Below are 16886 nucleotides of genomic sequence, written 5' to 3'. Positions count from 1 at the left end.
TGAGCATTTCCTGACTTCAGAGCTCCTCAAGCACCATACTGAGATGAGACAGTTCATAGATGCTCAATAAATGGGTTTCGGCCTCGCCAGTGTCTTCAAACCCAGTGAACTAATTGCTTAATGTGAAAAGCTGAGGATTTAAGAATTTTAAATCTGAAACCAGTAAAATCTTGAACACAACAAGGAACAAAAAGAAAAAGAATGCCCCGCCCCAATTCAGTAGACATGTCACTTAAAATAGAAAAAGAAAGAATGATTTCTAGTTAAAACAAAAACTTATATGAATCTGCCAGGCAGGGGTGGCACAGGCCTTTAATCCCAGCACACAGGAGGCAGAGGCAGGCAGATGTCTGAGTTTGAGGCCAGCCTGGTCTACAGAGCTAGTTCCAGGGCTACACAGAGAAACACTGTCTCAAAGGAAAGAAAAAACTCCAAAAACAAAAAACAAGAAAACAAACAAAAAAGTATATGAATCAATTCATATGTATAACAATATTTTCAAAAACTTAAAATTTATTTTTAAACTGATTATATTTGGACAAGTTAGCCTTAAAGCCCAAACTAAAAATCCAAAATTGGTAAGACAGTCTCACACCATGCTACTTGCTATGTTTTTATTCCTTTTGACTTTCCTAGATTATCTTACAGTAGCAGCTGAATTAAAAGACTCTTTCCTTCTAGTATTATCATGGTCACCAGAAATTAATTGCAAAACAGATGAGCAAATTTAATCAAGTTAAAAAACAGGCTAAGACCTAGAAATACTCTTCAGGCAAGGAGCGAGTACTCTGGTAGCCAAATGAACAAAGGAAACAGTGTAGGCTTTAAACAAAATAAAGAAGCAAGGACTCCAATGCCCCCCCCCCAGACTGACTGACCAGGATACTGAAGGGATCAATCACATGCAGAGGCAGACTGAGAAGGGGAGACACCATCAAAGCTGGCATTAACATTAAATCCTGGCAAACAAACCTGAACAGAGGGCCTCAGAAGTAGAGGTGAGAGCTGGGAAAGCCACACAATCTTGAAAGGAAGGAGAGATCTCTCAAGATTTGTTTGGACAGCACCAACCCTGGTTAGGAACTGATTTCTAGGCCAGAAAAGTCAGGAAGCACAGCGGAGTGTAATAGAATAACCAACGAGGAGTAATAATCTGGCCTGGGCAAATCTCAGCAGACAAATCTACTTTGTCAAAGGCTTTCCTCTTGTCCACCCCTCACATAGTACTTCATTCACTGAGTACCTACAGACCTGGCTACTTGAGGCCTGAGGCAGGAAGAACTCTGGACTCAAGGCCAGCCTAGAAAACAGGGTGAGAATCCATCTCTTAAAACAACAAAACTCCAGTGACCTTCCTATATCCAGCACTTACAAGAATGAACCCCATCATTAGTCATAATATAAAAATCTACAAAGAGGGACAATAGTTTTGTTTGACTCTATGAAAATTTGCTCCACACAACCCCCAGCCTCCCACAGTCAAATAACCAAGAAACACAGCCAAAAAATTTCTCCAAATTAACAACAGACACTGGTTTTCACACAATCCATAAAGATAATTTCTGTGAATTTCCTAATAAAGAATAAACTGATCTAGACTTGAAAAGACTCAAAAGTTGTGCCTGTCAGAGAATCTCACCATCCTGAGATAAAAAGCCTCAAGTTACAAAACCTCCAGACAATGCTCAGTGAGTCAATGAACAAAATCCAAATGTTACCTCAGCCCCTTTAACACACACATTTGTTCCAGCAAGTGCTAAATGCCCTTTTATGTTCCTGATTCTACCAATGAGAAACACCTTTTAAGCCAAACTACTTAACAATTTCCTTAAGTGTTTTCCTCAGTAAGAGAAGAAGAAACAGGCGACATTAGAACAGCATAGAACTCAAAGGTGTTAACCAGGACAGCAGTGAGGAGCTTCAGACTGAAGACACGAGGCAGTACTGGACTTCTCTGGAAACAAGATCCACTTAGATTTAAGAACAGCAGCAAAAACTGCATTCCAGCAGGATGCATTTTTAAGTCATTCAAAATAGATCAATATTCAATACTAAACTAATTAAGAGCTATTCTAAAAACTAAAGCTAATTATTGTATTAAACCAGAAATGAAATTCTCTTAGAAATGTAATTTCCACAACTTAAAATGTGACTTTAAAAAGTTAACTAGTTATTCTATTATATATAGAATATATTTTCTTTACTTTGTACATAATTATTACATATTGTGTTAATCAACAGAATTCTAAGAAAAATGAGTTTCTGAATTTCATTTCTGACTTCAATATTGACACTTAAATAAAAAAATGTAGGTTTTATACCATACCTATCCTTGATCTGTCTGGCAGCCTTGGAGCAAATCAGGGAGAAGAGAAAGAAGGTAGTTAGTGCTTTCCATGCAGGTTCAATGGCAGCGACATGCAAGAAAAGTTAGGCTATAAACCCTGCAATAGATTAGTTCATATTGATCCAAAACATAATTTATAAGAAATCTATATAGTTCATGGAAGCTTGGTAAAGTAATGTTAGAACCACAGTAGAATCCAGACCCCCATAGCAATCATTGCAAAAGTAGGAAAATTTAATGTTTCAACTAGTTTCATGGAACTATAATTGTGTTTTATTTAAACAGATTATCAGATACACCTTCACTTTTACTCAGTCTGATATTTTTCAACTAAATTTCCATACAACCCAATAGTTTTTATGTGTATGAAAGCTTCTTTGCTAGCATACAAACTAGACTGTAATTCTAGAAGCCTTCGCTCCCAAAGAAAGAGTTCTGATAGCAGAGATTCAGACAAGGATAGATGAGAGAAACATAAGTGAGTCTTTCCTTTGAGAAGGTTCACGGACGCTATAAACTTACACATACTGTACATATCTTCCACTTCTGACTTTAGAAAATGGAAATACAAGTTTAGCAAGGGTTCATTGTCATTACCTGGAACTATACAGTCATAGAACAATGAAAACACAGAAAGCTGCTGCTGCTTCGCATATGAATTAAATATAATATATACAACCTAAGGTGTTCTCCCGTGCTAACCAGCATAGTTAACAACTACAGCTGACAAAGATGGCTGTTTTGCTAGCATACAGCCTGGTGCACAGGTGAATGGAAATTAGATGTATAAAACACTGCTTCTGTTCCTTCTTTCAATTCTAGGACTGTTTCTACTTGCTACAAGCCATTTTTATACCCAGCCTTAACTATTTAGGCCTGAGTATCATTCTACATAAAAGAACTGAAGTTTGAAATAGATTGCAACATGCTCCAGCTCCAGTATTACGAGTGATCAATGCTGTGGCCTTGGCTATTAATTATTTTACTTCTCTACTAGGGATTTGGGTTCTTAATGCTTTTTAAAAAAGCCCCTTTGAAGGTCCACATACTACAGCCTATCCAGTGTGGTGGCTTTCTGATCACCTTAGGTCATGAACATAGTTTGGCAGTCCCTTTTATAAGGAATGTTACATTAACCAACTATTATACTGGTTTTGGAAATTACAGCCATGGGCAGCTGGAACTGAAATGATTTTCATATAGATGTGAAATCTGGAAAAGAGACTCTCCTCTGTGCCAACACTTCTTTACGTACAGAGGAAGCCACATCATTACCCCTTCACTTCTTTCTTCCTTAACAGTGATACCAGATTATGTTTTAAAGGTATTAACTCAGTGCCTCTAACTTTTCTCAGAATTCCACAGAGAACATATTTTGTCGTCTTCTTCCTCTATGCTGTTAAGTGACCCTGAAAGAGCGTCCCCCAGCCCGCAGTGCTCTGACACCTCTGCTGAGCAGACCTGGGAAGGTAAATTAGTTCCAGGCTTAGGCAGTCTGCCTACTGACATAAGCCAAACTCTCCAGTTCACAGCAGGATGTGGGGTCTTCTCAGTTTCCCTGTTTTATTTTATTCCTGATGGCTCTGAACTCCCAGTTTCCCGCATATGGTCATATAGGACGACCACTGACTCAGCTTCTGGGCATCAGTTACATGCCACACCGTGTGTGAAAACGACAGCAAAGGAACAGATGAGGAAGCAAACAGCCTAGGAGAAACTGCTGTCCTGTGTGTTCACAGACCACACACACTGTAAATTCTGTCCTCTTTCATTTAGATTCATATTTTATTTTACATGTACCTGCAGATGTAGAAGATGAGAAATTATCCTCTATAAGAATCGAGAATGAGGGGCTGGGGATTTAGCTCAGTGGTAGAGCGCTTACCTAGGAAGCGCAAGGCCCTGGGTTCGGTCCCCAGCTCCGAGAAAAAAAAAAAAAAAAAAAGGAAAAAAAAAGGGCAAGAATTTAGAATGGCATGACTTTAAGAAATATCTTTAATAGGGAATAAATTATATTTCTCTAGAAATTCCTCTTCTAAAGATAGCCATCTTAAAAGTATATTTTACCATATACTTTCATTCCTCTGCTTTCATTTCAAGAGTGATAATTTTATAATTTTCTATCTCTGAAATACTAAGTCTAGAACTTTGCAGAACTCTGCTGCTTTCATATTTACCCGCATCTGTATAACTCCACTCGGCCAATGAGGAGGGCATGGGTAAGTGCTTGGCTGCACAGGGTTACGGTGTGATGCAGTACTGGAAAGCCTCCAGGAAGCATCATTATTTACACTGACTAAATCCCGTTTGCCAACACTTCACCTCTGTGTTTGGACTGGAGGTGGCCTCTCCTTCCTCTAATGTCTCTCATTCTCTCTTCCCTTCATCAGTTAACTTTCTTGTTTTGTTTTCTGAGACATAGTTTCATACTGTAGTACAGTGTGGCCTCAAACTCACAGAAATCCTCCTGCTTCAGCTTCTCAAGTACTGGGACAACAGGCCTGAGCTATCTCACCTAGGCTCTGCTTTTTAAATTACTAACCACAAGCCTTTGTATTTCAGATTTAGGAACCTGTCACCCTGGTCAAAGCTACTTAGGTAGAACTGCAAGAGTAAAGGAGTAATTACAAATACGTATTCATAATTACCAACTACGCATGTATTCATAATTACCAACTACGCATAAACAAAACAAAACTGGGTCTTTGCCTAACCTTTTCTTAACGGCAATGAAAAGATCCAGAAACTACTGTAAATGTATCCACCATTTTGACTACCTTATGCTTCTATACTTTAAAACCCGGGGGCTGTGGACGGTGCTCAGTTGTTAAAGTGCTTGCCTAGCATGCACACAGCTCCAGCAGCTTAAACTGAGCATGACGGTGTGTGCCTGTAATCCCAGCACTCAGGCAGTAGAGTCAGGAGGATTGGGAGTTCAAGGCCATCTTCAGCTTTGAAGTAAACTCAAGACACTGTGGGATATGCATAAAACCCTGTTTCAAAACAGGCAAACATAGCAATAATAAGTCTGGGCTGTCTTCCTAAGAGTTTATAGAACAGTTCTTTTGATGCCTGGGATCAATGATAGGCTGTTTGGCAGTATTCAGAAACATCACAGTAATGGTGGATTGCCTGACTGCTTTGTGGAACTATATGGAACTATTGTCAAACCAGTAAGATTACATTTATACACGCTTCATTTCCAGGGTACCTGGGGTATTGTTTTTCCAAATAATCTTGCTTCCTTAGCGACAAGATCCATGTCAAACCCACTTTAATGGCAGTGCCTTTGCTAATTACACCAGAGTTGCCTGTGGTGGGGAGAAGTGATGTTTTCTCATCAAACACTGGAAAGCAAAGGGTGGTTCTCAGTTCAGTGCTGAGGTGGCCTTTAGACTCGCCTGGCCTCTTCCAGGAATTCTTTGCCTCATGCCAGCTCAAATAACCTTTAATCCTTCTGCTTCTCTCTGAGCATGGACGGCCACATGAGCTTCCTCGTCTCACCTTTGCTTCATCAGTTTTCCTCTCTGTCCATCAAAGGAGGCCCTGCTCCCTGCAGAAGCTTCTAGCTTTTCCTTTGCTGCTCCATGTTCCACATATCGCGGTTGTTGACTTGGTTTGTATTTCCCAGCGTGGCTGCTCAGGTCACATCAATATTTTGTCTTCATCAAATGTTCATGAACCTGGGGCTTCTTCTTCTTATATAAAGCCAAAAGGCAAGCTATACCTTTTATGGTATAATTCAAAATATTCGTTTTGTGGCCTGTGGCATCCTAGGTCACAGGATACTGACTCCAGGATGTGAAGCTGTTAATGTTGACTCTCAGGGACCTATTAACTCTGTCAAAGGTAGGAAAAAGTACAGTTTTCCTAATATCCCCTCCCCTTCGTAAAAATTTAAAAAAAAAAGAGGTATCTCAAAATGTTCTTTTTCCTTTAGGCAAAAATACTCACCTTGCCATGTAAGGAAGTAGAGGGAGGTGGATCTCTGTGAGCTGTAAGCCATCCTGGTCAACATAGCTGAGTCCCAGGCCAGTCTGAGCTACATAGGAAAATCTTGTCTTTTTTTTTTTTTTTTCGGAGCTGGGGACCGAACCCAGGGCCTTGCGCTTCCTAGGCAAGCACTCTACCACTGAGCTAAATCCCCAGCCCCTTTTTTTTTTTTTTAAGACCTTTGGAAAAGAACTAGTTACATATTCCCCCTCCCTGTCTCTCTCTATACATATATTCATATATATATACATGTACATATCCTTTAATATATAGGATTATATACCTAATGTATATATATAATTATAAGTGTGTATTTAATCTTTTTTATGAAAGTAATATTCTTCAAAACATATGATTAGCGCAGGAAGAGATAACTCAGCGGTAAAGAGCACTTGCTGTTTCTTCAGAGGACCAGGGTTCAGTTCTCAGCACCCACACGGTGTTTGACAAACCCTTGGAATCCCAGTCAGGACATCTGATACCCTCTTCTAGCTTCTGAGGGTACAGGACTCGTACACATATATATATGCAAGCAAAACCTTCAGACCCTTAAAACAAACGCATGCTCACTTAAAAGTAGATAGCCTGAAACTAATTCAGTACAGTTCTACTTACAGCTCCTTTAAAGCCAAGCACATTGTACAGTAGGAGACTACATTTCTGAGACGTCCACACTCACAAATAAAAAGTTCTGCTTTACGGTGTGTTTAGTAAGTACTTTTTATCTGTGGTGTGGTTCAGCCTCTCTCTTTTCCAGGCTCTCCTGACCAGCCTAAGGAGGACCTTCTCCCAACCTCAGTCTGCAGGGTACTGACTGGGCTCCACCTCTCGTTTGCCCTTCTCAGTGCTCAAGAGACAGGCACACCCTGAGAGGATTCCAGAGGCAAGCTACTGTGAGAGAAAGGAAATGAGCCCCATTTTCTCTTTTCCTCTGTGATCAAATGCAGACACTGCTCCCCTTTCACAGTGCCCTGGAGCTGTTACTCCACTGTGGGTATGCGTGGGCAGGAAATCCTTCTTCCCTTTGAATCTGACAACTGGCTGAAGGAGGGGAATAATCATATACTGACTTGGAAATTGTTCTGCCCAGTTCTTTTCATTGGATGAGTTCAAGGTTTGAATTCAGGGTAAGAAGAGGAATTTACATTTTAACAGAGGATCCAAGCACTGTTCTGCAGGTCACGCAGATGGTAATGGAGAGACCAGAGTTGGAGTCCTGGCTATTTACCCGACGATTTCACACACCTGATATTTACCTGGGTAATTTACCTTCCCATCTCATCCGAATTTTTGCATATATTTATTATCAACAAAACTTCTAGTATTCAAAAAATAAGGTGAAGTATATTCTAGAAATCTTATCTCATTTGTGCTGTTCTTCCTGTTCACTCTCGGATTGTATGATGTTGATAAATGGAGGCCCTTCACATCCAGGTCTCACGTTAGCAGCAGGAACACAGAAATTTAAATAGTCCAACTTGGAGATAAAGAGGTATAAGAAGAGCCACTGTATGGTTTTACCCAAGGCTATGCTGTTGTTTCCAATTACATTAGCCCAACTGAAGGGCTTTAAGATGGCATGTTTCAAAGTAGTGTGACAAAAAGAATTGTTTTCCCCAGCTTTATAAAAATTCACAGCTTGTTTACTAATTGTAATTCAAAGTTACCCACACGATTTTGTCAGTAACTAAGCATTTGATGAAGGCCTATAGAAACGTGTGACCCGGCTCAAGTACTGAAGAACAGCTAAAATGAATTGCCAATAGGCATAGGAAAAAGTGGCTTATTTAAATTGGACAAAAAACCCCAAGCCCTTTTCAGCATCAGAAAGGACAAAACAGTTTTTGAAATACTCCTTCAGTATACTAGGATAGGGTTTTATATTTGTCTGTTTATCTGCTTTTGGTTTTGTTTACCTTTGAAAATTCTTCAGGTTCCTTTATATCTAACGACCTTGTTGCAAATTCTAGTAGTTCTTCAGAGTTCTCCAGGGCATTGTTACATTGACTGAGCTGACTCTAGGGGAAAGCACAATACCCAGGTTATCACAGTGAACTTTCCAGTCCTATTTAGGCCGATCTGAAATATATGCTAGAATAAATTTAAAGAGATGGCAATAACTGGATAAATATGCATGTCATGGAGCTACTGAAGAAAGAGGATACATGACAGCATTGCTTCTTTTTCTGTAATGTATCATAAACAGCTTAACCAGGGCTAGCAAGATGGCTAGGTGAACAGAAGCCTTTGTGGTCCAAGTCTGATGATACAAGTTTTCTGTGGAAGGAAAGAATGGACTTGAAACAGTTGCCATCTGATCCACACTCACATACACACACCCTGCCCATCTCACTTTCACATATGGTCACACATAAATATCTTTAAAAACAATTACATGCGGCTGAAGCGCGCAGGCGGGAGACTCTGCAGGATCCGCGGCCCTGAGCATCTGAGCGCTCTTCAAGTCTCCGATTAAATTTTAAAAATGGCCTCCAATAAAACTACATTGCAAAAAATGGGAAAGAAACAGAATGGAAAGAGTAAAAAAGTTGAAGAGGCAGAGCCTGAAGAATTTGTGGTAGAAAAAGTACTGGACCGTCGTGTAGTGAATGGGAAGGTGGAGTATTTCCTGAAGTGGAAGGGGTTCACAGATGCTGATAATACTTGGGAACCAGAAGAAAATTTAGATTGTCCAGAATTAATTGAAGCATTTCTTAATTCTCAAAAAGCTGGTAAAGAAAAAGATGGTACAAAAAGGAAATCTTTATCTGACAGTGAATCTGATGATAGCAAATCGAAGAAGAAGAGAGATGCTGCTGACAAGCCCAGGGGCTTTGCCAGGGGCCTTGACCCTGAGCGAATAATCGGTGCCACAGACAGCAGTGGAGAGCTAATGTTTCTCATGAAATGGAAGGACTCAGATGAAGCTGACTTGGTGCTGGCAAAGGAGGCGAATATGAAGTGTCCTCAGATTGTCATCGCCTTCTATGAGGAGAGGCTGACTTGGCATTCTTGTCCCGAAGATGAAGCACAATAATTGTTTGCATTTATATATATATATATATATATATATATATATATATATATATATATATATATATATATATAATCTGGATCTTGGGTTTTGAATTACTAGTATGGAAAAAATAGCATTCTAATGAAAATCAAGTTTGATATGCTGGTTTTGAAAGTATTGACAGTAGTTGGGATATTTTTGGTTTTTGTTCTGCATCAAAAGGCACTGATTCCTTTGAGCAAGTGAGAGCTTTCTGTAGTTGCTTCCTTTAACAGTAGAATATTTGATACCATGTTGTATTTCCTCAGCTTTGAAGAACAGCTTTTCTTAATTGCTGGGGAGATTTTACAGTCATTACTCAAGTCAGAACTTATTTTTAACTGGGACACAGAAGGACCATTCTGGGTTTTTTTGTTTGTTTGTTCGTATGCAGTGTATGCATAAAACACTTACATAACCAAAAAAAAAAAAAAACAATTACATGCAATAAAGTATTTAAGTTATATTGAACATATAACTTAAAACAAAAGGATAAAGCAATTATAAATAAATGGGATGAAATTAACTTAAAGGTTCTTAGTCAGAAAAGTATAATATATACTAAAATGCCAGAATAATCTACTTGCAGAAAGCAACTTACTGTAATAAAGACTGAATTTCCTGATGTTTATTTAACTTAAACTTGTAAATCAAGTTAGCATAGTCAGAGCTCACTTACAAATGACTCAAGTATTAAAAAATATTTTAATCATAATTTGCAGTTAGAGAACAAAACAACTGAGAGTGAGATGGCAAAATACAGAATAGGAGAAAATATTTCCAAGGTTAACATCCAAGGCTCAGGATTAGGTGTAAGGCTAAGCAGAGTATGTGCTTAACATATACATAAACCCTGGCTGAATTGAAAATCCCGGTACAGCCATGCTGAAAGAAAAACATATATACATAGAATGAATAAACAAAGCTTGTAACTTTAAAACAATAAATAATTTACTTAATAAACAGAAAAAAATTAATAAAAATTTCTCCAGGGAAAATATATAGACATTGTCAAGCACACAAAAACTGTTCCATCTCTCTCTACTCACTAGAGAAATGGAAGTCAAAACAAGATAAAAATGTAGATACATATCCAAGCACAGTGGTACATGCCTTTAATACCAGCACTCAGGAAGCAGAGGCAAATGGATCTCTGTTAGTTCAAGGTCAGCCTGGGCTATAAGTGAAATCTAGAATAGCCAGATCTGCATAGCGAGACCTGGTCCCAAAAACCAACCAACCAAACAAACAAACAAACCAGCAAAGATTCATAGCCTTTAAGATATCTGCCAACAAAACAAAACAGCAGGAAACAGATGTTGCTAAGGATGAACAACTGGTATCACTGGGCACAGCTGGTGGGATATCAAATACTGAGGGCAGTGAGGAAGAATGTGAGGCTCCTCAGAAAACTAAAAAAGTGGCTGCCACGTGATCAGCACACTGAGTGCTGAAAGAGTGGGAAGGAGTGCCTTCAAGGTGTGCCTGCCCCCGCTCTCCACAGCACTGCTCACAGCGCAGATGTACGACAGCTCAGAGGCCACATAGAGCAGTACGGGCAGTGATGGAGTAGCTTATAAAAATGTTTTTCTTCCTTAATCATTCCACTCATTTACATCTCCTATGATACTCCACTTCCTGGTTACCTCTCCACCAGCCCTTCATCCCACATCTGCCCTCCCCTTTGCCTGTATGAGAGCCCTCCCCCACTCACCCACCCACATGCTCCCGCCCCACTGCTCCAGCATCCTCCTACCCTAGGACATCAAACTTCCCTGGGACCAAGGGCCTCCCCTTCCCATTGCTGTCAGGCATGGCTGTCCTCTGCTATATATGTATCTGGAGCCATTGATCCCTCCAGGTACACTCCATGGTTGGTGGTCTAGACTCTGGGAGAACTGGGTGGTCAGGCCAGCCTATGTTGTTCTTCCAATGGGGTTGCAATCTCCCTCTGATCCTCCAGTTCTTCCTTCCACCAGCTCCCCCACCGGGTTCCCTGAGCTCAGTCTGATGCTTGGCTCCAAGGATCCACATCTGCTTTGGTCAGTTGCAGGCCAGCCCTCCTCAGGAACTGCCACACTAGGTTCCTGTCAGCCAGCACCTCTTGACCATGGCAACAGTGTTGGGTTTGGTGACTGCAGACATGATGGATCCCCAGGTGGGGCAGTCCCTAGTTGACCCTTCCTTCAGTCTCTGTTCCATTTTTTGTCCCTGTTCTTCCTTTGGAGCCATAAGGAAACCTTGGCTTGTGCTAGAGCATGGACGAACCTTGGGGACATTATGCTACAGTTGTATGGTCACTAAGGGACAAATGCTGTGCAATTCCGATTGCATGTGACATCTATTTAATCAAAATAATGGGACAAATGGCACAGTTGCCAGGAGCTGAGAGGGGGAAGTGAAGAACTGTTATTTTAGGGAGGAAGAGTTTCAGATCCTGAGTTCTGCTAAACAATAGTATGAATCAACAAGCTATACCTGAAACAAGTAGTAAATTCTGGGCAAGCAGTAAATTCTGTTATTTTTAACTATAACTTTTAAAGACATTAAAAGATATTTGTGACCCAAGCCAAGATAAAGACCACTCTGACAAGACTTAAAACCTCAAGCATGGAGCAGACCCCATGTTCAGGCAGCCCCACACTCTCACCTGTAACTCCTGTGACTTATGCACTTGTTCCTGCTTGATGGTGTTAATCATGCTTTCTTTTACATCATCCAATATAGAGTATAAACTGTCAAATTCTTCATCTAATTCTGAAAGTATGTTGGAAGAATTTTCCTGTTTTTACAAAACAAAGCAAAGATTTTACTAAAGAGTCATACAGCACATAAAAACTAAATGCATAAACAAAGGAAAGAATAGATGCATATCTTAAACTACCTTACTCTAATGGAGTGGTTCTCAACCTCCCTAATGCTGCGACCCTTTAATACAGTTCCTTGTACTGGTGATCTGGAATCATGAATTATTTTGTTGCTACTTCATAACTGTAATTTTGCTACTGATACCAATAGTAATGTAAATATCCGGTATTCATCTACCTCTTCAACCAAGTCCTATCATTGGCATCTGCCTCATTATGTACAGTAAAAGAAATGGTTTGTTCTCCACTACTTGGAAGAGGCACCATTAGCTCTTAATTGGAATTAGTAAAGAAAACCACCCACAGAAATGAGCAAGTCTTTAATACTTGCTCCTAATCACGGTGTCCTGGCCCCAAGCCCTTGCTCTCCTGTGTAGAATGCAGAGATGACTCAGGAAGCTATTTGACTCTTCTGTCCTCTGAAGACCTGGCTGCACTACATTATCCTCTAAAGTCGATGCCCTGCTACTTATATGATATTACTTAGCAATCATTCAACTATACATTTATTGATAGAAATATTCATACCTGAACTCCTTTCAGTGTGTGGTTTAGTGTATCAATAAAGTTCTGAATCTCATCATTCTTATTTGCCAGAGTTGAAATGATTCTTTGTAGAGCTTCCTAGGATTTAAAACAAAGTATTATCTTCTCATAAAAAAAAATTTAAATCCCCTAACAACCATTCTCTAGAGAACCTACACAAGCACTGCAGAGCGTGACGCACAGGAGCACTGCGCAGAGCGTGACGCACAGGAGCACTGTAAAGCTTCCCTTCCCTTTCTCAAAACCTATGATTACACAAAATGGGCTGTGTACTTGTCCTCTTTTTAAACTAGGTAACTAATTTAATTTAATATTATTAAATTAATTTAACTATGTAATCTAATGTTGTTCAATTCATGTTAATGACATTTTCGAAGACAAATGCATTCTCTGTATGTGGCCCCTAGCCACATGAAGCTTTCCAGAAGGACCACTCATTGCCTAGAATTAATCATCACTGTCCAGAAATGTGGGAGCACAACTGAGGAAATACATTTACTGCTCACTTTTCAGTCCAGATATGTATGTAATATACTTTGATGATATCTTCCCACTTAGTTAATTTTAATGTTCAGAGCTATGTATGACCTGCATTGCCACAGTGAACAGTACAGCTCTAATTGCCTAATAACTTCACAAGTAATAATGAGGGAAACTGCAGTGAAAACCAAATGTAAGTACTCTTCCTGCATAACGTTTCCCAGAGAAGGTACCTCTAAGAACCTGCATGCTGAACTATTGGTAAAGCCTATAAAATTTCATAGGATCAAGGTTCTTTTCAACATACACTTGGACATGGATAAAGAGGTTATATATAAAATACTTAGGAAGTGAAGTAAGAGGACAATCCATGTAACATTAATGCAAGTTAAAAACAATCCCAACAAATGTCATCTAATTCTCACAATCCCTGGAGCTAAGGAGCCATTGTCATCCCTGCGCTCAACCAAGGGCTTTCTGCTTTCTTCATTCACCCACATGACTTCCTATGCTCATCTCGGTGCTATTTTAAAACAATACAATGACGTTATGCTAGGAAAAGGACTATAGGCACCAAAAGTTAGCCTTGAACCTGTCTGTGCTCTTCCCAGAAATATGTACAGATCAGAATGGCATCAGCAGTCAGAACTCTGAAGAAGGGCAGGCATAGTTAGAGGTGTCACGGTGCATCACGTCTCTTCTGAAAAGACGTAAAAAGGAGATTCAGGTATTCCACGTATGTGTCCAAGTCAGGCCCTCCAGGTATGTAAAGCAGCACAGTCAAGAGTATGAACATTACTACACCATCCTCTGGCTTTTACGGGAGAGGCCAAATAACATGACCTGGTTCTTTCTGGTCAACGGACAGCTTCTGACCCTCATAAGGGCAAGTGCTATAGCTTAGTCCTGCATGCTCCTTAAAGACCCTTTCTTCAAAGCTGTCCCCCAGAGTGGCATTACTGGAAGAAGGTGGAATCATTAAGTGGAGGCTAGTGGATCACAGGGGTGTACTCTTTTTTTTTTTTTTCCTTTTTTTCCGGAGCTGGGGACCGAACCCAGGGCCTTGCACTTCCTAGGCCAGCGCTCTACCACTGAGCTAAATCCCCAACCCCCAGGGGTGTACTCTTGAAGGAAGGACCTCAATCTCTTCCTCTCTCTTCTCTCCTCAGCTATGGAGTGAGTTCTGCTTCATCACATGATCCATGTCATGATGGTCCTCCACACAAGACATAAGGCAAAAGGGCCAAAGACAACCAGGAACTAAAGCCCATGAAACTATGAGCTCAAATTAACCCTCTTCTTAGATATTTGCTGCAGCAAGGGAAAGCCGCATTCATCCATCCTACACAAGACAAGAAAGTGGAGACTTCACTAGCTAGTCACATTCCAAAGTCCATGCCCTCAACCACTTTAGAATACAGTCTCTAAACCCAATTAATTTGTGTCATCTGGTATAACCATATGATGAAGTTAATATCCTTTAATATTTGGCTTGTTAAGTTTTTAAAGGCATAGACAGTTTGTAGAAATTCCATAGTAGAGACTCATAATTGAACTTAAGCTCTGTTCACTGGCAAGCACATATAGCAAACTGCAGGGTCATTTAAAGATGCTGACACTGCACCAGAACAGAGACAGAAGAATCTTCAAGACTCTCTTAGTCTAAGGAAAAGAAGTGCCAGGTCCCAAGGGACGCAGCCCAATAACAGTTTCAATGATCAGGATCTGTGGGTGCTCAATAAACACCGAAGCAGTGTACACAGAAGGAGCAAATCTCTCCGAGCAAGAACACTCCAACACAACGCTTCTGCTTCTACCTAAGCTTAGGAGCCAACTGTAAGCATTTGTAGTAAGAACTCTGGGGACAAAGGCATACTGCCTTGGCTTTATGAGTGGTGAGATCCATGGACTTTTCTATAAAGAGCTTGCTTTTTAAAGCTTCCATTATTTACTGACTATAGGCAAACACACCTAAACATTCTAATTTTTATTATGTCTTCATAAGAATTCTTCTACAACATTATGAGTTACCCACCGACTTTTGTCTAATAATGACGTCAGGAGTCTGAGTGCAGCCTTTACCAACTGCAGTGTTCTCCTTCTTAGGGTGGTGCTGGCCAACAGAAATACAGTGTGAGCCAATAGCAACCACACCACAAAAGCAAAGAGAAGCAGGTGAATTCATTGTGGCATTTTACTATATCATTCTAACTTATAGTAAATGTTCAATCATTATATAGCCTGGTATGGTGACACACACCTGTAGTCCCTGCTACACAGGTAGCAGAGGCAGTGAGGACTGCTTGAGTCCAAGAATTCAAGGCCAGCCTGCATAGAACAACATAGTATGATACCAATTTTAAAAACAAACTTTAAAAAAAGTTTATCTGTTTTTTTAAAAAAGTAAAAAAGTATTACTACATCTTTAAAATCTAATGTGTGTTTTCAGTTTCCAGCGTATCTCAATTCAATTAGCCTCATGTGTCTAGAAGTTAGGCAATACAACTTTACAGACCTACATCATGAGAGCAGTCCTTAATTTCCTAAGAGTAGAAAGAATTCATCTATTGATACAATTAATTTGGAATTAAAAATAAACCATCTAAATGTTTCCCATCTAAATGTTTTTCTTGGATAAGTACATTTTCTGTATGTGCTTATACCATGCTGGACTGTTGAATTCTAACAGCCTTATGTGGATATAAGTGGAAACAGTCAAACTATGTTTCTTTACCAGAGCTTCAGAGTTCACTAATTTCTAAGTTTTTATGTGTGTAATTCCTCCCACTAGATTATAAATACTATAAAGTTATCAACTCCCGAGAGAAAGAGAAAAGGAAGAGGCGCAGACGCACCACTACTCTCTGACCCTAAAGATCACACCGAGGTGGGGAATAAACGTACTCTGCCAGTAAAACGCACACTGCTCACCAATATTACTCAATGGAGAGCAGTTTGGGGAGACAACAAAGTAAAAACAGAAACTGACAAAAATACGACTGTACCCAGGGACAGATGTCATGTGAGTTGCCAAACGCAAAGGCCCAGCAGTATAGTGCCTATTTTGTATCATCTGTTCAATACCGCCAACACTTTAGACTACAATTCATCTTTAGATTTTACCGTTTCCATTTAATTCATCTAAAATTCTTGCTATTATCAACACAAGAATCAAAACCTTAAAGACCCCTTTCAAACTGTACTGGTCCAGGAGGTGCTGCAGCAGCTGTTCCAATGCTTTCTGGAAAGCAGTTCTACCATTGTGGTGCTAGAACAGAACCTCTGTGCTAATGGCAGGCACTGTCTAAAAATACCACACTCTTATCAGGAAACTGTTGGAAGAAAGGCCATTAAAGGTTGGAAGAGTATTTCTGGAAAAGTCTTATCATCTGATGACAGACCTCTTCAGGCTTCCATTTAACTGAACATGGATGTCAGTGCAGTGGAAGGACAGGAGCAGAGTCAGCTTACAGGTGGGGCTATAAGGACCTAAGGAAGACCAGGTGACAAGAGTTTTGTAGCCCTGGCTTTGAAACACACTGAGATGTGAAAACAGACAAGCCAGCTCTGATAGGACACTGGAGCCTTTGAATTTAAG

The 16886-nt window shown here is 40.0% G+C and overlaps 2 protein-coding genes across 9 annotated transcripts in view; one reads left to right on the top strand and one right to left on the bottom strand.

Moving 5' to 3' along the window:
* The window catches only part of Fsd1l (fibronectin type III and SPRY domain containing 1-like), a 73972-nt gene that overhangs the window by 42660 nt on the left and 14426 nt on the right, over window positions 1-16886 (bottom strand). For 4 of the 8 annotated variants that reach the window (XM_087548924.1, XM_087548925.1, XM_087548926.1 and 1 more), the window contains exons 2-4: window positions 12791-12886; window positions 12046-12177; window positions 8257-8358 (exon numbers count right to left, since the gene is read on the bottom strand). Coding sequence is in view for 3 of the 7 variants with exons in the window: in NM_001431171.1 (NP_001418100.1) it covers window positions 2327-2349; window positions 8257-8358; window positions 12046-12177; window positions 12791-12886 (353 nt within the window). In the remaining 4 variants the exon portion in view is untranslated. 8 annotated transcript variants of the gene reach the window in all.
* Window positions 8741-9410, top strand: LOC134478973 (chromobox protein homolog 3-like). Its single transcript, XM_087551594.1, has one exon. It carries the CDS (start codon window positions 8826-8828, stop codon window positions 9375-9377), a length of 552 nt encoding a protein of 183 aa, XP_087407720.1. The 5' UTR covers window positions 8741-8825; the 3' UTR covers window positions 9378-9410.

This window comes from Rattus norvegicus, chromosome 5 (genome assembly GCF_021556685.1).
Source record: "Rattus norvegicus strain SHRSP/BbbUtx chromosome 5, alternate assembly SHRSP_T2T, whole genome shotgun sequence".
NCBI lineage: Eukaryota > Metazoa > Chordata > Mammalia > Rodentia > Muridae > Rattus > Rattus norvegicus.
Note: the sequence above shows the minus strand (reverse complement) of the source record. Positions and strands in the feature narration are given on the sequence as shown.

Coding starts and splice junctions, on each gene's coding strand:
- LOC134478973 (XM_087551594.1), top strand. CDS start 8,826: ATGGCCTCCAATAAAACTACATTGCAAAAAATGGGAAAGAAACAGAAT.